The 24351-nt window shown below is 35.7% G+C and overlaps 1 protein-coding gene across 8 annotated transcripts in view; it reads left to right on the top strand.

Moving 5' to 3' along the window:
* The window catches only part of DENND1B (DENN domain containing 1B), a 171892-nt gene that overhangs the window by 95063 nt on the left and 52478 nt on the right, over positions 1-24351 (top strand). For all 8 annotated transcript variants that reach the window (XR_011325803.1, XM_069789372.1, XM_069789370.1 and 5 more), the window contains 3 exons: positions 12372-12472; positions 18258-18303; positions 19831-19932. Coding sequence is in view for 7 of the 8 variants with exons in the window: in XM_069789372.1 (XP_069645473.1) it covers positions 12372-12472; positions 18258-18303; positions 19831-19932 (249 nt within the window). In the remaining variant the exon portion in view is untranslated. The remainder of the gene's footprint in view (positions 1-12371; positions 12473-18257; positions 18304-19830; positions 19933-24351) is intronic.

Raw genomic sequence — 24351 nt, 5'->3', positions numbered from 1 at the left:
CAATCTTCAAATTACTAGTCTATGATATATTTTTAACCACCAAAGATTTTAATTTATGTTAGGAAATTTCCATATTCTATCACGCTTCCCCCCCCGCCCCCCCAAATGGCTAAGGGAAGAATTGGGTGTTACAACACAGTAATAAGACCACCCAAATGAGCAGAGAGAATTTGAAGGGAAAGCCGTTTCAAAGAACCTGGCTTAATAGAAATTCACATGATGTAGCAAAAACGTGGAATCAAATTTTTTTTTTTTTTCAGTTTGCCAGTCTGGGACCCAGCTTGCTAATAAAAAAATTAATAAATTAATTAAAAAAACCCAAACCAAACCACACCATGAAAAAACCTCAGCTCCAATGATGCCCCAGTCAAACCTCTTTTACTGCTGCAGTAGAGTGGAGTTAGGAATCATGATGGCAGCTCTGTGCCTCTGGAAGATTCATTCTGCAGATGGGCACGTGTCTGTCTGCTTAATGTGGTTTAAAGCTGTACTCTCAGCCTACATTTGGATTCTCTTAAGACTTGTGTTTGTTAGGCTGAACATCTCAGCTGATCTGTGTTGCTATGATATGACAAGAGAAGAGGAGGTATCAGAATCACACTGTGCTGATCTAGACCACCTTATTTCTATGTTCAGATTGCAAGCTCTGTGGAAGTCTTTACATAGCAGCAGATATAATATGCTGGTTGTGAGAAACTTTTAACTTTATTCAAAATTCAGCTGTTACTTCATGAAAAGGTTTGGAATAAATAGCCATCTTGATGGTGTCCTCACTTGAAAATAATTTCTGTCACTCTCCTGGACAAGGATAGGTAGCAATAACAGACATTTGTAGTGGCATTTGGACGTCCTGAAGAATGTTCCCAAGCTGTTAATGTAAATAGTAGATTGCAGGTCAAGTCAAAAAAGAGAGAACACATCAATTTCACTTTCTTCTGGTTATTTTTTCAGTCCACTTGCATTACTTAAGTCATAGCTAAATGAAATTACTACCACATGATGTCGGATTCACTTTTGATATAGGACTGGGTTAATTTTCACTTGCACTAGTGAGTTCTGATAAAACAGAAGAATAGACCTGGCTTATCAGGAACTTCAGTGAGAACCTGCTACCTGCTGATCTCTTTCATAAACAGAGCAGGACTGATGCGAGGCTTGCTTCTTTGCAGAGCAATATGGTTTAAAAAGTAAATTAAACACTTCTCAGTATCTCCTGTAAGAATTTAATTGAATTTCCAGGAATAATTAAATGTAGTTTTGGCATAAGATATTTCTTCTTTAAATGTTGGATTGCTTAATATAATACAAATAAGCAAATGGAGTGCATTTGGACATTAGCATTTGCTAGCTTTGTGCTGCTGTACTGTTGTGTATAAAACACACCAAACTGGTACTTTGTGTTGCAAAGGTCGTGTTTCAATATTCCTAAATTACAACTTGATGCTTGAAAAGATTATTTGCTCAAAAATAGTGTTATCAAGTACAACTTTCTGTTAAGGGAGTTGTACCTTATCTTTGGGGTTAACTGAATATCAAGTGTTTATGTCAGTTCATGAAGACTAGGTTGTGATGTCACCTTCAAATTATCAGCTCTGTTTCGGTTCACTATCTCGGGGCAGTGACTGATAACAAAAGCCATAATTCAAGGCCTTGCTCACTTTCTCCTTGCCCTTCTTGAGGGGGGCCAGGAATGGAGAACTACACTTATGTACAGGAATTCTTTGTCTAGCATTTCTGCCCTATAAATTTCATGCTTTCGTTATACTCAAGTAAAGGAAAAATGAAGGGGAAAAAATGATGCTATATTTAAAAAGGTTTACTTTGGAGAAAAAAGAGAAAGAGAAAAAAAGGTTGCCTATTTTAAGCGGTTGAGTAGAGGGTTTTTTTTATTAAAAAAAAAAAAGAATAGAAAAAGGTAAGTACCGTTTTATCCTGAGGGTGTGTTTCAGTTGTCAGCTTATATTTTATTTCAGCCAAGCAGGTTTTGTTTTAAGTGCATCTTCTGATTTTTGCAGTTGTTATGTATTCTTTATATCTTTCTTTAAATTGATTTTCTGTGTTTACCCCCTTTAAAAACTCGTTGGTGGAGATCTTTGTCTCCTTGTCCTACCAATTACTACCAAGATATACGTGGAAACTTCCCACCACTCCTTTCTGTCATAGCTTCTGGGTCATTATTTGCCCTAACTGTTGATTCTTTTATTAGCTTGACTTTCCAACTGCTTTAATAATGGACTTTTATCACCAACGTCACAGCTTGCTTCAGGCTTAGTGTTAGAGTGAGATGGATTCAGCTAGCCTGAGGATTATGCTCTGTAAGATCTGTTTGTAGCAAAAATTACCATTTCTGGCTTTTGAACAGTAAACTATGAAAGAGAAACAAATTATATGGCTTTGGATTAAATGAAAGGATGAATGAAACAAAGGAATTGATCTATTCAGAGGTGGCTGTTAGTTGTTTCACTTCAGCTGTAAAAGGAGGACCTTTCCTAAATGTCATGCTGCATGTTCTTGCACAGCACCATTTTCTCACACATCACTGCATCTGCATGTATTCTTATTAGTTGCATGGAGCTGTATGAGTGTCAGTACAAATAATTTTTTAATTCAGTCTTTCTATAAATTATTAAAGTGCTGGGGATGGCTTTTCCAGGAATGCTGAACTATAGCATTGATTTTATGCATGCTGGAGGCAGGCCCTAGATGTTTTGGCCCCAAGTGCACCTGCTGTGGTAGTCTACCAGAACATCATACCACACTCTCATGTATTCAAAGCAAAGGAATAAATCATGATTTTACAACAGTGCATCAGTTGACTTATTGCTGTTTTGTGACCGGAGGTAGGAAGGATTGCTGTTTAAAGCCATGTCATCAGTTCTCAAGTCACTCAAGCATGAAAGCTTGTCATATGCCTCTGTAATTGTACCTCACCAGTCTTTCCCTAACTAGTCAGCTGGGGCTGTGCATTTTGTCTCAAACACTCGGCTGGCCAGTGTCTGACAGGAGCTTTCTCATCATCCTGTCAGTAATATGCTAACTAGAGTGTATCTTCTGCGGCCTACAATGGCAGGTGGAAAGGATGCTACATTTTAAAGCAAATGTCTAAACGTTATCTCCATTTTGACCAGTATTTGTTTCGGGTAATACAAGTCTGATGTGTCTGAGAGTATGGTGGTTGCAAAGTTCTGCTTTGCACTGGCTGTGGGTTTCTCTGGCAATCCCTATAAAAACAAACACATATGTCAATAAAAAATACAGGTTTTTTGTTGTTGGGGTTTGTTTTGGTTTGTGGGTTTTTTTGGGTTTTTTGTTTTTTTCCGTGAAGGAGCACTGAGTATAAATTTACACTTTTACTGTTGCTCATACGCAAAGAGAGCTTTCTGCAGTTGCCCTCAGTCACCCTAGTGAGTTGGACTGAGCAGTGGCTTCATGTTCCTTGCCTCATTAGTCTTGTCCAGGTATGGTGACAGAGGTCCATGGTCACTCAGGCACTGGGAGGATGCAGAGGCTTCTTGGAGAATGTAATACCAGCCGCCAGAGAAAGTGAAACACCCCTTACTCTAAACACATTGTCTTTGTGAATCGCTTTGCTCCTCCTGCATCCGACCCTAAATCCGAGATTCTCGAGTTTATTCCAAAATCTGTATGTCCCAAGGCAGTAATGTCGTCAACTGAATCAGAAAACAACTGTGGTGGTTGTCTGTTTCTCTCACTTCAGTTAAATCTCTCTGCAGTTTACATGTTGGAAATTCATGGATATAGTTTAAAAAAACTGCCAAGCAGTGCTTTGTGACTAGGCCAGATCTCTGGGATGTGGTTTTGGAGCACAGTGCACGTTAGTGTGGAGGCTGGAAAGAGAGAAAGCACCTCATTTGTATTTTTATGTTTCTGAGGTCAAAGCTGGCTATTTATGGAACTGCTTCTCTGGTGCAAACTAATGATCCAAGACAGTGGAACAATTGGCCCCATATAGGCCTTCCATGTTGGAGAAAGTAGTGGCACTGGGAGCTGTCACACAGCTTAGTGACATCCTCATATTGCCTTATGCTCCAAGTTCCGATTAAACAAACTATAGCATCTAATTTATTTTAATTGTGCACTCTAGTGCAGTCACAATTTTATCTGAAAAAGTATTTACGAACTGTATGGCAGATCCATTGTAAATAATACTGTTCCAATAATCAAAAAAAATGTAGATTTAAAAGTTAATTCGTATCTTAAATCCCTGTGATGTAGTACACAGTGCGCAGAAATGTGCTAGGGCTAAATTTAGTTCTTGGAAAAGAAGAAATGGATGGGAATTTATTATTAACTTGCAAGGCAGAACAGGTATTCCGCTGATACTCACTGAGCTCCCAGAAGCATAATTAGAAATCATTTTGGAATATTAGGTCAATTAGACCATTTGGTCTGGGAGTAGATGAGGAGTGTTGTTTAATGACTTTTTTTTAAATTTAATTTTATTTTATTTTATTATAGTTTAAGTGTAAGCAGTCTAAGATAAACTGGGCAGAGGTGTGTGTTGTGGGTGCAGTTAAAGTCCCATTGGGACACCTGTAGGGAGTGTACTTCGAGCAATGAAGCTGCGGGATGTCAATATGGAATCAAAATGTGGTTAGGATATACTGGAAAGCTCTCCCAGTCTTGACGTTTCGAATTGTTTTCCCACTGCAACAGCATAATATTCGGAGAAATAATTGTGAAACAATTTGTGAAAAGAAGTTAAATGTATGGAAATGACTAAAATTCTTTTACTTTTAATGAGGGGGGGAGAAAAGCAATAAAAAGTTGCAGATTGCTATTACTTGCCATCTATGTAAAGCATAGAGAACCGTATCACTGGGTTATATAAAAAAAAAATTAAAATCCCAAACCCCAAACAAACAACCCCCCCCCCAAAACACACTGTAAAAGAAAAGCACGTAGACAGAAAGATCTACAAATTCATTTTAAAATTAGATTTTTCACTTATTAGCACTTTCGGGAAAAAGAATAAATCCAAGATTAGGATAATCTGTGGCAAAAGTTGTTTCTTTTTCCAATTCGTATAATCTCTGGCAATTCAATAAAAACTGCCGGAACAAAATGCTGCATAGAGCCAATGCAGGCACTGCTGTGGGCATATGCAGTTTAAGGGAAGCCTTTAAGTACCGCGTCCTTTGTGGTTGGGCTGTATGAGAACTGAAAGAGTCTGTATTCTGTTGACCGGAACTGTCTCGCCCCGTAAAAAAAGTATCACTGAAGCCATTGGTGGCCGTGTGAAGTATAAGATGTGAAGACAAGTTACTGAAGGGTGTGTGAGTATTATACCAGCTCTCTGTTCTGGTGTGCCATTATGTCAAGATTTCCCTTTTTTCATCGTCACTGCTGCTTTATCACTTTGTTTTTTCCAAAAGTCACCAATGATGAGATGAACTATAACATAGTCAGTGGTTATCTCTACTCTTGCTCGCAGTAAATAAGTTGTCTGTCAGCTGTTCATAAAGAAGCTGTTCCCTGCTGCTTCTTAATTAGTGTGTGGCAGAAGAACATACCATGGAGTTACTCTGGGGGAGGAAATGTTAATAAAAATTATTTTCCTGGAAACTCTCTTTTCAGAAGAGAGAAACATGTGCAGAACTCCCTTGTTTTATGGGAGGGTAGCTCTTCCTCCATGGAGACAAGTCATAAAATAAAGGAGGGAGGAAAGGGGGGGTCAGGAGGTGGTCAGGAAAAGGGACAAAAAGATGTACATGTTTGTGTTCTTCTGTGTTTTTGTGAGAGAGATAAAGAAGTTAGGAAATAATGTCAAAATGAGAATGAATAAATAAATTATCAAGAATGTACAGAGATGAAATGAAGAAATATGAGAAAACTGAAATTATTGAACAGATGATATAGAGAAGCATAATTAGTTTATTATAGAATAGACAAATATCAGACGAGACCTGTTAGTTAAACTAAACTGTAACGTCTTAGGGATAAAAGCTGATGACTGACTTCCAGAAGTTTCATTTTCAACCTATGAAAGATACTAAAAAGTGGGATGAAGAAACTGAGTAACTGAATCAAGTTATTTGGCGTTTACTATGCCACCCACACCTGCTTTGTTATATGGATACCTCTGATTATCTATAAAAGTGCATGTACGTCCTTAGTATAGGCACAGTGTGCCAAGTGGTATTCCTTGTTGAGTGCTCACCTGTCTAATACCACTTCAATTTTATTTTCTGCTCAGCTTCCATTATTGGGAAACATGTCACTCCTGGAGCCATAGGCAAGAAACAAGCCGTGTCTGCGGTCTTTTCTTTTCCCTTCCAAACTAATGCACAAGAATGATGCCATAATGCTGCTTTGTGAATCAAGAATTGCAAGAAAAGAATGAAATTGATTGTATATGAAGTGCTGTCAAATTCATGAATAACACTCTTCTCTTCCCTTTCCTTCCCCCAGAAATAATGATAAAAGGAAGTGAATAATACTAAAAAAACCCAACAAACCCAAACCCAGGAGACAATAAGTTTTTTATATTAGTGTTTCCTTTTTCACATTTAACTTTCACGATGGAAAAAGTTAAAATTTTCATCTGTGAACTGGAAATATATTTCCCTTCCCTTCTCTCCCTTCTGTGAGAGAGGAGAGCTGGGGGTCTCATCTTGCAAACAGGAGGAAAATGCATTATGGCTCATTTAATGGTCCTCCCTCTTTTTCTTCTTAAAGATTATGGGGATGGCAGATGGGAAACGATTAGCCAGAAGCTAAATTAAAGAAATGCATAAGAAGTGGCTTCGGATATCATGGCTTGGACAGTATATTCTGTTCTCTTCTGTTGCTAAATTTTTTTTCATCAGTGACTTCTGACTTCTCACCAATGCCAGCAGAATGGACTAAGTTTATGATTTAGTCTGACTGTTTATTCTTTAGAGCTGGGAAAGGATTTATGCTGTGTTGTAAACTGGCGAAAGCAAGGGCTCCCTTCCCACTTTTACTCCCCAGCGGTCTTCCCCCTGCCTCATTCAAGAAATGGATGGGAAGGTAGGTCTTAGTAACTGTTAAGTATCTTATTACGGGTTTGGGGCCTGATCTCATTCCCAATCAAACAAGATCTAGGTATGGATGCCTAACAAAGCTGGTAGTCTTATGAGTTGTAATAAAGTAGAGGAGAGGCTTCCTTTCAGGAAGCAGGTAGTGGTTTCTCAGTAATTCTCATGCACTGGGATATTGGGGCAACAGCAGTAAGAGTTGGTCCAGGTTGATGGTAGCTACCGGAATTGTGGTAAAATGGTGACCCATCCCCTACAATTTATTGCTATAGGTATTAATAAGTAGATGAGATAACTAAACAGAATCTTTGGTATCTTTCAACATATGTGTGGTCAAGGCAGCGGGAGGGAGCAGTTCTTTGGCCCAATGGGACTGTGAGGGAGGAGGGAGAGAGCACACCAGTACCCATTTCTGGACATGGTGTTGACAGAGATTGACAGTGTTTGAGGGTTTTTCAGGAAATGGCTTTATCACAGTGGTTCTTTAGTTGCTTACGGTACTTTTTGAGAGGTTGTATGGTATCACAGGTTAATTTCACTTTAGCATTTTGTCTAACTTCAGTTGCTGTTTTTGGCTTTCTGACAAGATTCTGCTAATCAATTTCTGTCTTTCTAGTTTGTGCATTGTGGCATGTACAAATCTTGCCACCTATACTCTGCCTCTCTTTTTACCTTTGGTTATAGAAAAAGCTTTGAAGGAAATAATTTATATAGATCGAAAGTAACTGCCAGGTAAGTTTTGTGCAGGATACAGAATAATTATTTTCATGTTGCTCATTGAAATTATGTGAATAATAGGTATCAAATAAGCATAATGTGTGAGTCTGCAGAAGATCTTTCAGCTGAAGTAGTATGGCTTTGGACATGTGGCAGTTATTTTTTTAGCAAAAACTGTAATTAGAGAAAAAAAAAGGGGTGGGGTGGGTCTAGTCCCTTTGAAATGCAGAGTAGAAAGCTTCATTGATAGAAGTGAGCATTGGGGTAGCAGATATGCACATCAGAGTTACTGCATCCACGTGAGGGATAGGGAGGAGCTGCATTCTTAATGTTCCCAGGAGCAGGTAAACCTGCTTTGATCAAGTCTGGAACTAAAACTTTTCCTGACTGTTCCTGTTCAGCACTGCGTAGGTTTTGAACAGTCTTCCCAAGTAGCTGCTTATTGCCATAAGGGGGAAAGTAACTCATTCTCTAGAATTTGTGTATTATTTCAGTCTTGCAGGGATTTGGCAGTAATCAATTTACCATCACCCAATAATGAATTTTGCTAACAAACTTCATAATGTGGTGATAATACAGTTGGAGAGACTGTATTATCACCAGGCACGTAGTTCCAGCACTTTTTTGTTTGTTTGTTTTGTTTTGTTTTGTTTTCAGGAGACAAAGATAAATTATTGTAGCAGAATCACTACAAAACTCTGGAGAAAACACCACATACTTTCCTTGCAGGGTGATGAAAGTTTATATGGTGATGCTGGCTGCAGTGTCTTATCAGAAGAGATCAAAAATAGACTGAAACTTTCAGTTGTACTCGGTAGTGTTAGTAAATTCTTTACTGATAGAATGGGATAGTAAGCTTCTTTTAATGTCCAATGCAAAATGCTAGGCATTTCAAATTAGATTTGTCTATTTATTAGAGAGTTGAACATTGAAATTTTTTTGTTAAAAGTCATTTTTTAACTGGTTCAATTGACTCATGTTGTTTATGTAACTTAAACCCACATTATTTAAACCAATTTTAAAACCATAATTAGATTTATTTTTTAAATAAAAGTTGTTTAAAATAGAAGATGTTCTTTGAAATGGAGAAAAACAGTCTAAAAAAATCAAAATTGTTGGAAGTAGAAATACTAAAAGTTCTGTTCAATATTGACAAATGGGTTTCAGCAAATACTTTACTTAAAAACTGCCCGCCCATTTTATTTTGGATAGAAACACAACTCTGGTTGGTCTTTTCCAGTGCAGTGGACTATAGGAGGATGCCTCAACATCATTTGTTTTCTCAAAACATGTAATAAACTATTAGATTTGCAGCAACTAGGTTTTGCAGCACAAAATAATTTAAGACTTTTTAGCAAACTGAAGAGTTGAGCAATGATATATGTGTGTGTATACGTAAATATATAGGAAATTTTATTGGACAGATGCTTTCACCTTATATATACAAGCTTATCTGTAAAGCGGATCACAGTTCACAGCTGATGTAATCTCCAGTTGTCCCTGGCAAAATAGGTAAGGTTGTACACAGCCTTGAAGATGACTTCAAGATAAATTAGGATAATGACTACCTGTCTTGAGAAAGAGATTTTTCTGTTTTATGACATTTCTCTTACAAAAATTATTAAAAGGTGGATCTTGACAATTCCTTTTGGAATAGATAGCAATCAATAGACAGGCTCCATACAAATGCCTTTTCCCCCAAATAGTGTAAGGAACTGTTTTCTGCAAAAGATGTCACCACTTGGTCAAGCAACAGATGCTCATTTCTGCATGTAGGAGCTTGTGCTGTGCTCTCTGCCTTGCCATCTCCTCCTTCAGTGTTCGGCAGGGTGCCTGTAGAGGCTCTGGCTGGCACCGCTCCCAAGCGCAGATGCTATTGGACACCCCCCAAATGCAGTGTTGCCTTTAGAGACCTCTGAGTTCTGATGTAAGCAGTCAGGCTCTACCTGGTCCCCAAATGCTTTTCACATCTCTTGAACTGTCTTGTTACTTAAGACATGCAGCATTGTTCCAGGATTTGCAGTAGTCCCCATTCTATTTAGAAGAGTGAATATGTTGGTTAAAGAGGTAAGCTATTTAAATAGCTAATGCATTTGAGAAATGCAGTCACTGTTGAAACAGTAAAAAAGGCAAAAAGAGAATTTGCCAGAAAGTGTGCCATTTCTAATGTGAAATCCATAATTATATTATCAGTATTTGCTTAAAGGCAGAGTTGGCACAATATTAAAATGTCACACAGTCTGAAGAGCAGCAGAATCCCTTAGCTGCTTGTATTCCAGGCTGTATACAACAGGAAACTATAAAACATATTCATGCCATACTAAAATGTTTGGAAACCTACTGCAGCAGCATAGATGGCAATGTTTAAATAAGATGTTATGTTAAGATGTTATTAAATAGAAAAGCAAGGAACAGTACAACAAAAGCTTCATGTGTAAGTAATCAAATCTTTATCTTTCCTGCTAGAAATGCTGAAATTTAGTAGATATTTTAAAAATTAAAAATGTTAAATAGAGGCCAGTCCGAGTGCCACACCAAAATATAGATTGTAAACCGAAAGAGTTAATAAAACTTCAAATGTTTTTAAGGAATTAACCGCTGCTTCTGTTAAAGTGAGAACTAAAATATGACACAGACATATGCATAAGATAGGAAAATATTTCTTCATGCAAACAGTATAGTCATCTTAATTCATAATTTAAGAATGCCTATTAAGAGGAGGAGGCAGCGGCTGTATACATCGGGGATATCCTGTATAACTGTGTGCTCAGCTTTATTTCAGTCTGTGATTGAAACATATGAAATGCTAATTTTTATATAGGTAGTTGCGGTTTGAAATTTATATGCTATGTACAGTAGTATGTGGACATACTAATTGGTAATTCCATATCCATTTTGAGTAAAAGAGGAAAAACCACGATGCTGAGCTTGACTACACTATCAGTAGTGTTAGTTAAACTAGAGAGAGATAATATGGAAATAAAACTCATAAATCCCACTGTGTAGAAGAGGGATAAGATACTCATTTAGTTCTTCCCCCAAATCAATTAATTCTTAGTAACAACACAGTGATTATTAAAACAGCCATTATTGTAAGTCTAAAATGAGAGTAATTGCGGAGGTTTGATGTAAAGCTAAGAAACGAGATGTTAATCTGAAACGAAGAGTTTAAATACAGAATTATGATATACTTGGCTTTCTGTAGTGTAGCTGTCAGGCTCGGGCAGTTCGCTGGTCAATAGTGACATTCTGTGTGTCAGTGAACAGAGTCTCCTGATACCTTAACCTGCAGTTCACACATTACTGAAGCTCCAACTGTCGAACATTTAAGTCCCTTGGTACTACTGCAGCTTCCAGACTCTCCTGACTGGCTCATGTTTCATTCTTTGGCAATTTGCCCTAATGATATCCCTCAGGAGCTTTCAGACCCTCTTCTTTTCCATATTTAATCGTGTTATATTAATCCGAGTGCTGAGCAAACTACACTGCACAAATTGTAATTGTCTGTGATTTCTGCTGCAATTGTCTTATAATTCCTTTTTTTCATTTTTAGTGTAAAAATACATGTACAAAATTGCAGCATAATTTTTGTTTACAAGTCTAAACGTCCAAGACGGCCGGGGTGTGAAAGCTTTAACTGCTGATCTGTTCCACAAAGAAGGGGTTTTCCCTGTAAAATCCATAATGTTTTAGCGCTTGCTGTATGGACAGGATTTACATTTTATTTTTAGCTCTTTATTTTATTACTGTAAAAGTGCATGTCTAATAAACAGCACTATTGTCAAGTTAACCTCAGATAGTAATTTTGTTGTGATATAAAAGATTAGGACTGTCTTGTCTTTTTACGTAAGCTTGGTGTCTTCTACACGGGACATTCCCTTTATTTCATTTATTTATTTACTTATTTAAATGAGGTTTGTGGTGTTTTATGTGCTGGATATAGGCTACCTTACTTTGTACACAGTCTTGATTTTTTCTCATTCTGTTGTAACTCTGTGGCTGCATATTAAAATAAGTAAATTTGAATGACTCCCTGATAGCAAAGTAGTATTTGATAGGTCAAATTTGAATTCTTTAGATATTGCAGATTATTTTGTTCACTCGAGGGGTGAACTTGACCACGTTTCTAATCAATTCCATAATTTTTTTTGGGGGGAGGGGTGGTGTGGGGGTGGTGGGTTTTTGTTTGTTTGCTTGTTTGTTTTAGAAAAACAGGAATGTTCATTTTGAATGGCAAGCAGATCGTAACACCTCCTTTCTTAGTCAAGGAGTCCTTCATTTTCTGGTGATGCTAGTGCCAGACTTGTCAGTCCCTGCTGTGGGAGGGGAGTTTTGGAAAATTGTAATAAAGTTGCTTTGCTATCACAGGGAATATTCACTTCAGATTTTTTTTAAAGGTAATTTTGAAATCAGGTTAGTGACACTAAGCTGAGGTTAGTGCTCTTCTGTGGCTTCATGCAGGTTCAGGTCAATTCCAGTTGTTCCAACTAGCAGAAATGTGGACCAAAAAACTCCCCTGAGGCTTTCCCTCTCAGCAGAGCTGGGTGCATGTCTAGAAGTTAATTTAAGATTTTGTATTTTCTTTTTATTCATATTTTTTGTTGCCAATTCTGTGTGTGTTTTTATTTTTAGTTAACTGCTTGTGTTCACGCGTCAGCTGCATTGTTATATCCAATGTATTGGCAACACATTTACATCCCAGTGCTTCCTCCACATCTTCTGGACTACTGCTGGTAAGACAGCTAACCTGTTATCCCTGTTTCTGAGATTCTTACCTGTCTTGTAATTCTAACTGATGAAAACGCTAACTACTTAAGTGACTAAATATACAGGATCCGGTTTGTGAAAGCACCTAAGCCAATGCTTAAATGATGACTTGAATAGAGATATTTGAGCATGCCTTTACATGGTGTTTGAATTGGTGCCTTGAATTACAGTGCTGATTACTATCAATGCAGCATATAGAATCATGTTTATAACTGTTCCTGTATTATTGTTACAGAATGCATTGAATAATTTAAATGTGACTGTGTTACGGTTTTCCTTTATTGGACGTCTATTTTAACTTGAGATAAATGATACTGGTAAAAACATTCAGAAAAAACCTGATCGTTTTTTCCAGAATCAACTGTGAGTAGGCATCAGTGTTTTCCTTAGGTCTATACAATGATTTAATATTTGTATTTTAGACTCAGCCAGGTTCAGGATACTATCCAACACCTTCCTGAAAGAGCTTAAAATCTCCTTTTGGTACTTCCAAAATTTTCATTGTAAGAATTCTGCTGCTCCTGACATGTTTCTGTTCACATGACAGACTTTGTGGTTTTGGCAAATTTTTAAGTTGAACAAGAAAGAATCACTTTTTGAGTCACTTCTGATCCTTCAAGGGATGATGTTTCCATGTGCCTGTGTTTCAAGATTTCAGGCTAAGAAGAGATCTACTTTCTTTTATTCATAGTAGTGCCAGAGATACCAATGAGAGTTTCCATTAAAGGATCTAAACCAGGAGTATCCATCCCTGGAGACTTTCACTTTAACTAGACCCTATGGATCTGTGGTGGAAAAATGAACCATTTAAAGCCATTTTAGAGATAGGAATTATTATTATATATAAAAACCAAGTCTGATGCCTACCAACATAAGTCTATGTTTCTGTTATTCATGTTTTTCTTCACAGAAATAAATTATGCTTGTATGTTTGCTGGGCTTTATGTTTTGTTTCTTTTCTGGAACCTGTAAATATTGATGTTCCATTGAACTCCACCCAGTCTGTTGAACTTCTTGTCTTCAAAGAAATTCTCATTATGTTTCCTTAAGTCTCTCTGATAGTTTTTGCTCAAGTTTACAATATTTTCTCATGGTATATCTTTTTCTCTAGTAGTTCCTATACTTAATGTGGATATTATTTGTTGTTTTTAAAAAGAAATAAAATATTCTTCTCCCACTCCTCCCTGTACTTTCAGCTATAGCTAAACCTTTCATCTTTAATGATAGTTTTCTTTTGAAGAAACTCTGTCCTAATTGTTTTTCCTCCTAGCTTTGATAAAATGCACCAAGGTGGGGGTAGAACTTGGATGTATTTGTTTAGTTTTTGTATTACTTGAGCTTACCTCCAGAAGCTTTGTAATTTCTTCAGTATCATCCGTAAATGCTGTTCTCAGAAGGTAGATCAACACCTTTATTCAAGCTGTACCCTGCAGAGTGCATTCTGAATACTAGAAGATTTTTTTATTTCCCCTTCTAAGCACAGATAATGTTTCCAGAAATAATAATGTTAGATGCTGTACACAGCTTCTCGTGATGATGATAATAGTTGAGATTCTAGGTCATTATGGCGTGACCTGGGAATTTTTTTTACTCATTAAAAAGAAGCATGGAGTTTCTTAAACTTGTAAAACTCATTTATAATCTCTTTTTCACAGTAGTACAATAGAGTGGGGGGAAAAAAAAGTTTCCCCTTTTTAGAGATGTTCAAATGGAAACAAAGTTCATGAAAGGAAATGCACAATTGATGAATTTACCACAGTAACTATAATTCAGACCTTTCAGCTCAAATTTTTGTATATTTACATTTCTCTCTCTGATCTTGTCTGGTTTGAATGGTTCTTTTGTGAGACAGTTTGGAATAGTGTAATAAAACCACATAAAATACTTAGCTTTCCTCATGTTTTGGTATATTAACAGTAAATAAGTGTTTTACTCATAGGTATATAATATATCAAGTTAGAAAACCTTGATGAATTCATAGGGTCAAAGTTTATGCTAGGCCAGACCTAGCTGGGCAGTCCAAGAGGATCATGTCAATTTAAAATTAGTAAAAAAGAATTAGAAAATTATTTTATATTTTCATTTTTTATGTCATTTTGATAGAGTAAAGTTCTTTTTATGAAAGTGCCTTTTTTCCTTTTAGCTTAACATGCATTTTCATATCTAGAAACTACATTGTCATTGCTTCACTTAGACTTTGTAAGGATGTCTCCCATGAACTCTCATTTTATTAGTGTTGTTCTGAAATGGTAGTCAAATGAATCAGGTAGGTGATTATAAGTTTGATAATTTTGTTCTTTCCAAGGGTGAAAGGCCATTTGTAAATAAAGATAAAATACATTTAGATCTACTAGTTTAAATATAGGCCCTGATTCTGCAACTTTTTCTTTGCATGTTAATCATCCACTGTATTTTGAGAGAAATCCACATTTTTTTTTTAATGAGTTGGACTATATATCTTCAAAATTTCATAAAGATAAATGATACAATTCTGTGGGGGTTAAAATTTGATAAATTACATAAACTGCCTAGCTGGTACATTTTGTGAGCATGAAAAAAGAAAAGTGTATCTTTGAGTAAAACAATTAAATCTATATTAAAAAAATATTTAAATTCTTCCACTTGCCTTTTTTAATCAAAAAGTCTCTTAGGTTCTATCAGGCAACCTGATAATACAGACTGGATTTAGACATAATGTAACAGATGTTCTTAAATTAGTCCAAACCCACCGGTACTGAGCATCTGTGTGAACTGTAATGACATTAGGATTGGCCAGGTTATGAGTACTTGCAAGGTCCAGTGTGTGAACATACTGTGTATTTATTTACTTCAGGATGGTTTTGCCCCCCCGCCCCCCATAGCTTATCTCGGCCTTGAATTCCATTTTGAGAACTCCAATGTGAGAATTGGAATAACCATCCAAAAAAGAAGAGATAATAAATTTCTTCTAAAAGATAGCAAAATATTAGGCAGTGAAAGTAATTTTCATTTTAGCTCTAGAGGAAGAAAATACAGTGGAGGTACTAAAAAATTGAGTTCTCTGTTTTAAGAATTGATTTCTCTTCTACATTTAAGTAAGCAAAAAGATACTGTGGCACTCAGCCCAGTAGGTGGCTGGCTTTCAAGAAAGCTTTCCCCAAAATTAAGTTTGATCATTGATATAATAATTACATTTGAATAAAATTAATTTTTGCAAAGGAGATAGTTTGCCAAGAAATTACACAGAAATTTGATGAAATTAGCTAAGTCACTTACATAAGAATGTATGACAGTTTTGTCTGTGGATGATAAAGCATCTGTTCTGCTGATGCTCTGTTAAGGATATAATGCAATTAGAAAATTCAAGTTACAATTGCAACATGTCTTTTTATGAGATTTGGTCTCTTCTGAATTGGGATATATGCTCGCCTGTTTTTGTGAGAATAGGACTATTATTTTCCAATGAACTTGCATGTTTTGCATAACATAGTAGTTATTTTAGGCAATGATGCTGTAGATTAATATTTTTGGTAATAACATGCATAAACAAGAGAAAAACTATACAGCAGCTCCCAGTAGTATAGTAAGCAATTTCATGTCCATATTACAAAACTCTGCTGTTAAGGCTTCAGAATCCAGCAGTAATAAAATTCATTCTTTGCTGAAAATGATCAAATTGACTTTTATTTCATGCATTTTCAAGATGTTTATCTAATTAGCTTTATACCTTTTTTCTGTTAACTTCTCAAAATTGAAATGATGTAGCTGTTGCTTTGTTCTATAGAAAAGAGCTGCATGCTACCCTTTCTAATGACAGATTTATTAATGGAGCAAATCATCAGCTAATTTAAGTCAGTACGGGCCCGGTGAAGCTGCTAGCACAGTGTCAGTGTACAAGAAAACAAGCCTGCATAAAATGCATACATGATATAGTGCTTGTTTTCACCATAGTTTCTCCATTTCACGTTATTTGTAGTGCTAAGATACCCTGATGTGATGAACCTGAGGATCTATTTTGCTGCATATTCAGCAGAAGAATCCTCAGTTACGTGTCAGTCATTCTCATCAGCTTGGTTAAATATGTTATGTAGTATAAAGCGTTCTTAAAACTGTAGAGTGTTTTAAAGATGTCTGATTTCTCTCTGAATATAAATGTGTGTCTGCTCTGGAGTGACACCCAGTTACGATTCCATGTAATTTGGAATTATGATTCCAAATGTGTTTAGTCCACAAAGGCATAAGGCCTTAGCCTGGATGAAGTCGTCAGGAGATACTAAAATTTTTCAGTATTAGGCTAAGAAAAAGATATGTGGGAACACAGGGGTCTCCGTTTCCCTTTTTGGAAGCACCATTGCCTGGAAACCTTAAGCCATGATAGTTTGCAGTCTCAGCAAACCTTTATTTTGATAGCATAAAAATGATGAAAGCTTGTTTTGGCCTCGGGCGGTCTGGGTTTTGGGTTTGGGTTTTTGTTTGTTTGTTTGTGGTGGTTTTTTTGGTTGTTTTTTTTGGTTGTTGTTTTTGCATTGATCCTCTCCTGTAGGACATTGTTAATGAGAGTAGTTGGCTAATCCATAGTGTGTACAGATTTTTCTAAAACTAGCTGCAGTCGCAGGCAGATGAGAATTGCTACTTTTGCTCCCAGAGTTGGGACCGAATCGATGAGGCCATGTGAACTGATGCAGTGAAGCCTCTACCTGGGCCTCAGGAAGTCAATTGCCAGTTCATGCCAGTGGCTCAGATCTGTGATTGAATTAATACAGTGGAAGAAATTATTGTATGTCGGCTGTCTGTGAAACTTTGGATAAGTCATCTTACCTTCCATTTATTTTTCAGAGATTATTTTTATTCAGTTTTTTTCTCTCTGGTCCCTTAGTACTTCATTTCCTGCTGAGTTGCTTAAACCAGTGTATCTATTGCTCACTTCTCCGGAGTGAATATTTTTAGTAATCTCACAGTACCCAGAAGTGTGGTGATGGTTGCTGGATGTTTTTTCCCTTCAGCGCTGGATACTGAGTATATTCTTGGTCCAGTGTTGCCAGAACACACTCACTAGAGGAAGAAACAGAAGATTATAGGAAACCATGATAAATTAGCCTGACTAATTCAGCTTCTTGCTTGCATACTGCAGGAGGTCTCACTCCAGAGGCTTTGTGTGGATATTTGTTTTATTTTGAGAATATAGTTCCTTGTCTTACTCAAACTGGAAATGAGAAGTTTACTATCTTGAGTTAAATAGGATATTATACAGCTTCCAAATGGTCACCAGGAAGGGTTTCAGAAGCACATTCAGAACCAAAACTGGTGTTAATGATGTTCGCATTACAGTGTGGGGCTGTCAGCTGGTACCATATTCTTCAGAACAGTGTTTTAATTTTAAAACCATTGTAGTTCTAGAGACAGACCACCTTTGGAACATCCACTAGGTTAGCTCTGCCATGCAGTATGGTTGGTTATTGAAACTAGGTATGGCAAGCCAGTTAGCAAGCTGTATGCGTCTTCTCGCTCATACTTCCAGTTAGGAACAGCATCCTTTATTTTGTGGTTGTCTTTACTGCAGAGTAAAAAATACCAAAACAAAATTTCCTTTGTCTAGTCAAAATTTCAGTAGCAACTGTGTTCATTTAACTACAGGTTTAAACAGTGGATGTTAACTAAGGACTGTATGTGCCAAGATTGTGAATATTTTTTAATTTTTAAATATTTTTTGTTCCACAAAATGTTGCAGTAGTTGGTACTTAAAAGTTGATCTTTTCCACTGTTTTTCTTCAGTGCACCGATGCCTTACCTAATTGGTGTCCATTTAAGCTTAATAGAGGTAAGTTTACTCTACACTTCTACGTACTTGTAAGCATAAGGTGTGTGTGCCATAAATGATAATTTTAATGGAAATACTTCAGAAAGAATCCCTGTTTTTTAACATACAGAATTACAAAATTTAATCTTTGGATGCTTTACAAAGTAAAAAAAGTCTCTCTCTGAAATCTTACTTTTGAAGTGTTCTATGGAGACATGTAAGCTCTACATCATGATTTGTTTCTGTGTCTTTTTAATAGTTTAATGATAGCTTTTTTGCTGCCTTTTTTAGTGGTTCAGCAACAGATTTTCCCAATAATAAGAGCAGTTAAAATTTATTTTGGAGTTGCCATCAATAGGTATTCGGCACCATTCTGATTTCCCAGATAATTTATGTTTCTGTCCCTCTCAAAATCTGAGTAAGATTCATCCCATGACACTCCTAACTATTAATTTAAAAACGAGTATTTTTTTGCCAAAACCCAAGAGGTAGCTTTTTCAGATTTGAACATACAAGAAAACAATAGAACTCACCTGCGCGGTAAGTAATAGCTGGGTCATAAATAGCATTGCCTCTTTCCATAACTGTTTGATGACACCATTAAGCCTACATCTGTAGTCTGATTATCATGCAGAGTAGATAATTGATTTGGGAACTTTATTTGATTTACACTTCTGCTAAAGCAGTTTCTAAGGATCAATTCACATTTACTAAGCTGATGAGGTAGGTACTCCCCCACTCTGAGCGATTAGCACTTTTGTGTTTCCCAAAAGAGCCTTCTATCATATATACTTCTAAACTCTAGGCATAGCCTTCTGTTTTCTCGAATCAGGTTCATATGATCTGCATACATTGATTGTAATATCTTGACTAGGATCTTTTTCCTTATTCCATCAGAAAATAATGGAACAGAACAGCTTGCTCTGAAAAAAAAGTCACTGAATTCCTTCTGGAATTATTTCCTGGACCACAGTATTATGTATTATTATAGGACCACATAGAAAAGAGTTCTATCATTCTTTCCTGAAAGGAACAAATTGTTTAATTCTTAGCTGCTAGTCAAGTTCATTGCTGAAAGATTGTTTCATCCATTCTTATAATACTAGTAAACATCATATGCCTGGGACTTATATAAATCTGCAAATAGTTACTTAGTTTTCTCTGTTTTTCATCTGATTATATGATTAGCATCCTATCTGATTTTCACAAGTGAGAATGAAACTTTGTTATAAGATATGTATAGTTCCAATATATTTAACTGTGTTTTGTATAAATCTTGGTTTTCAAGAATTCATTTCTTGAATACGCTTGTATTTCAGAGATTATTAATATAACCTTACTGTTTGATGAAGAGGAAGTGTTTTTAAAAGCTACTCTGAATCCTGCATCTAATTCACAAATCCTACATGTAAAGCTCAATATGTTGTCTTTGCCAGTATTGTCCTTTGTAAAATCATTTGTAATCTAGTACATTATAATAAAAATATACTTTGGGAGGATGCCATAGTAAAATGCTTTTCCACGATGTTTTTTTTCCCCTCGTAACAGAGAGTAAAAAATAGATCACTGGAAGATGTGGTTTTGCTAAATGTTGACACAAACACTCTAGAAACCCCTTTCAATGACCTGAACAACCTACCTGGTGAAGTGGTGAGTCTTACAGATATTTCATTCTTTCCTTCTTATATAGATGCTTGAATTACTAGTAGTTATTCTTGCCTGGTTTTGCTGACTGCTATAAAAGGAATAAGGGGTGAAAAGCACCAAGTGTAGACCCCTATATTTGAGATTTTTGCCTTTGTGACAGTTGAGGAGATGTTGAATGGAACATCATATTCCTTATTGTAAAAGTAGGATCATAATTATAAAGCTAGCTGCATTCATTAGGCATAGCTCCTTTAAACGCAAGAGTCTCTTCATCTCATCTTAATCATTATATTACAAAGTAGGCATTTCTGTCTGCCTAGTGGCATGTCTTGCAAAAGAATGAGAGAGTTTTTGAAGGCAAAAAGAAGAAGGGGGCCAATTATCGGCTTCTGCTTCCCTGCCACCTGCCAGTGCTTTCCTTTTAATTAATGATCTGATGGCACTGGTCAATATAATAAGAAATGCTTGTACAGTTGGGGTCAGAAAATTCAGGCTTTGATCTTCTTCAACTTTCTGAAACATTTATTTGTTTTCTCTAAATTATTTCAGTTTTATTTTAATCTCTTCTATCCTGCTGAGGGCTGCGTGAATGAAAACCTATACTGTTTGTCATTTGCTTTGGCAGAGCAAAGACTGCTTACTTAGAATTCTATTTGTAAATTAAACTGCAAACCCAGTTTGTCATAAAAGACATCTGATCCTTTTGAAATGACGAAAACTGTCTTTTGTCTGTAAAGGATGATAAATTAAGTGCCAGTTCTTTCTGGACTTTGATCTTGCAGAGTGTGTTCCCCTCTTTTTTTGTTTTCCTTATTGCCTATAGGGGAACATACTCTGTATATCATCTTAAATAGTCACAAAATTCACTTACCTTGTTTTTCCCAATAGAGCTCTATTGGGGAATAGAGAAAAAAAGGATATCATTGTGAAACCACTGTTTTGATTATTTAGTTATAGATGCTCAAGCTATCACAAATGGTTGTCAAGACAAAGAATTTTATATTAAAATGTGAAATCAAAGAGTTACATTTTCTGAAATTGTAAATCATAAAAACAAACTGACTTAAAGTAAGGCGCTGTGGTAGCTTTTGTTTTTGTTGGTAATTTGTATATATTTGGTACAATAGAAATCAAACTCATGATGATTATATTAATGTCAGTTCCCTTTGATTTTAATGATGTTAAAATCTAGACTTTTTACAGATCATCTGGTCAGTCTTTCTTTTGACTCAGCATCAACTATAGTTCAGAAATGTAAAAGACTGTATAAAAATTATTCTGATGTTTTGTGGTTTTACTTTAGTGTATGAAAAAGTATACACACACACACGTATATATAATAATTTTGACTGTACTCTATCATTCAAGAGTATAACAAGTTAAGTAAAAAATGAGTCATTTTCTGGTGTGTCAGTAATTTTAACTGACCTTGTATTCAGTGAATAAGATTGAGGTTATAGTGTCATGGAGGTACATACCTCTTGTCAAATAATAGCTAGATGTAGAATTGAGAATTAGGCATAATTTTCCATAAGATACTGGAGTTGTAGCTGGAGGTCCTTTGAACAGTAAAAATGGGTATTTGTGCAATGAGAAGGATTTCTCATGTATTTTACAGATGCATATCAAAATGATTTCTAAATTAGTAGGCTAGCATGAAGAAAATAAGGAAACAGATCTTCATACTTTTAGAAGTAAATTCTCCCCCAGGATATATGCATGTTACTATTATTAATGTTAATGAAGGTTATCCTCGTGTACAGACTATACAGCAGACTTAAAATATTTCATTCTGTATCTAATATAGAACAAAACAGAACAACTGTGTTTATGCAAAATATACTTGCAGAATTTGAGGATTTTATAATGAAGCCCATCTCTTCCTCTACTTCAGTCTGTAAAGCACTTTAATTAAAACAATTTAATGGAAAACATACACAATTATAGTTGGAAAACCTGGAAACAAAAGGCACAGACAGTGTCTGTGTTTGGCTCATAAAATGACGAAATGCTTGTCCTTCTTTTGCATTCATGAGGGGCAGTGGAACTGCTAACATCTTGGTTAGAAAGTATAGGACATAGGAGTGTAGAGTCAAAATGCTGAGTTAGACTTAAAACATTAAAACAAATATCAAAGATACTTACATATGTGAAGCATTTTAACCTATATAAATAAACCTCATAAGCATACATGTAAAGGTAGTAAAAAGTCTGATGAAAAAATGAAATGAGTACCTCTGAAGGGTGTTAAAATATAATGAAGAACTGAAAATATAAAAGAAGCTCTAGTCTTACTATCCCTTTCAAAAAATGATTCCGGGTTGGTTAACAGCCTAACAAAAGAAATGCAGTACTTTCAAAGAGTTTTCTAAAACTGTTTCTTGTGTCTGAAGGAAATTAATTATTTTCTTGATCAATAAGCCTGATGATGTCCTCACAGCATAGGTATTTAATAGTTTACCCATTTATAAGTAATAAGTCTATTAAAATGCTCTGATTGTGAATTTTTTCATGATAAATTTAAGATTGAAAAAACATTATTATATAGCATTGTCTAATAAACTGTATAATAAATTAACTGAGGTTTAAAGGCATTTTAAAATCATTCACTTAAGCATTTAAATTATAGTTACAGGCTAGATGACTTTCTATGCATGTGAACTCTATTATTCTGTCAGACTGACCAGTGGTCTTGACTGTGCAAAGGTCAGTGGTCACAGTTGTCCTGAATTACCAGTTCTTTTTTCATGTGGACCCTCTGCTGCGTTGCATGCTGTAATCTTCTTAATGGCTTCATTCCAATATTCACACATAATATTTTAGATTTATTGACTGTTAGAAATACTACCATGCCAGTAGCAGTTCCGCTACTCCTAAGGTATTTAAAATTGGAAAAATAAATCAGTGCAAGACTTTCAGGAATCCTTTGTTTTCTTAGAGGGGGGGAAAACCCTCTTTTTCCTCTCTTCTGACAAGAACACTTGTTTTTAAATTTCATCATTTCACTGTGAATTTGTCTATTATTTTTTAATTAAAAAAAAAAAAGAAAATAAGTAGTTACTTCTGTGGGAGTCAGTTTCCTAATACAATAATACTTATACCACCACTTTAATAATGTAAGACATTAGAAAAAGAACATTTGTGATGTATATAAATTAGTGGAGTCCATAGACACAAATTAATAAACTTAGGGCCTGATCCTGCAATACCTGCTTGCAGTTAACTGACAAAAGGACTACTCCTTTGCTCAAATTTGAACACTTTCAAAAAAGGCTTGGCAAATTGAGGGCATCGCTTTTAGCAACCAAGTCTTACTGACTTCTCCATGGACTAAGCAGAACTTTTATAAATATGATCTTCAGAAAACAATAGGCTTTATAGGCTTTTAGCATCTTCTGAGGTTGTTAAATATTGTTAACTGTAAAATCTACAGAGCTGTTGAAAGATGCGTAGCCTTTGTAGCGTGTGGTGCCTACACACTGATGCAATACAGAATCTAAATGGGTTTTTAAGAGTTTTAGTTTTGAGATTTCTGAAGTCACAGGATTTTAACACCGTAAATTGGGTTTATGAACATTACTGTTCTAAAAGTAGCATTTGAGAAGTAGGCTGTAATTCACATAGAAAATTAAAGTTACTTTATAAAACAATTACTGGGACTGCAAATTATTTCTGAAAATACAATGATGAATAGTACTGTTAAGAAGTTATGGTCAATGTGTAACAATGCAACTAAAAGGATTTTATGTAAAATTTAAATCTCATAATTTACTATGTTTTCCCATCAGAAAATAGCCAAAAATATTACTAATATATTTTAGAAACTCAGAGCAGTCAGCGGTGTTTGCAGTGTTATGAGGCAACTATTTATTTTGAATAAATTCTTAGAGTTGAGATTCTGTAGAACCTCGATATAGTTTTAGAAGCTAGAATGTGAGATTGAAAAGTACAACTAGTTTTAAAAACATTTGCAATTCAGTAGTTGTTCTCATCTGAAGGAGTATTTGTGATTAAATGCTGGAGGGCTATCTTAGATGCCAAAATCCTGTGTGTGTAGATAGTATCAAATAAGTAGAAGTGCTTTCATTAACAATATTGATTTAAATAATATCAGATTCCATTTTGTTGTGTTTGTTTTGTTTCCCTTCTCTGCCATTTTCTCTCACTTTCTAGCTGTTGAGAGTGGGCTGACTTTTATAGTGACATGATCTGATAGGGAACATCAAAAAATAGATTAAAGCATAACAACTGTCACTGGTACCAGAGAAATACATGGCTGTCTTTTTTTTCAGAGATCTGGTAGTCGTTGGGAACCCCAGTGCATGGTTCTGCATTTCTCAGGCAACAAATGTTTGGAATACTTCTATATGTGCTTAAATTTATATGTGTGCTTAAGTTTTTGCAGGAGCAAAGGCTTTGATT

The sequence above is a fragment of the Haliaeetus albicilla genome, chromosome 8 (assembly GCF_947461875.1).
Source record: "Haliaeetus albicilla chromosome 8, bHalAlb1.1, whole genome shotgun sequence".
In the NCBI taxonomy this organism is placed as follows: Eukaryota; Metazoa; Chordata; class Aves; order Accipitriformes; family Accipitridae; genus Haliaeetus; species Haliaeetus albicilla.
The sequence above is the reverse complement of the archived record's forward strand: the minus strand, read 5'-3'. Positions and strand labels throughout refer to the sequence as shown.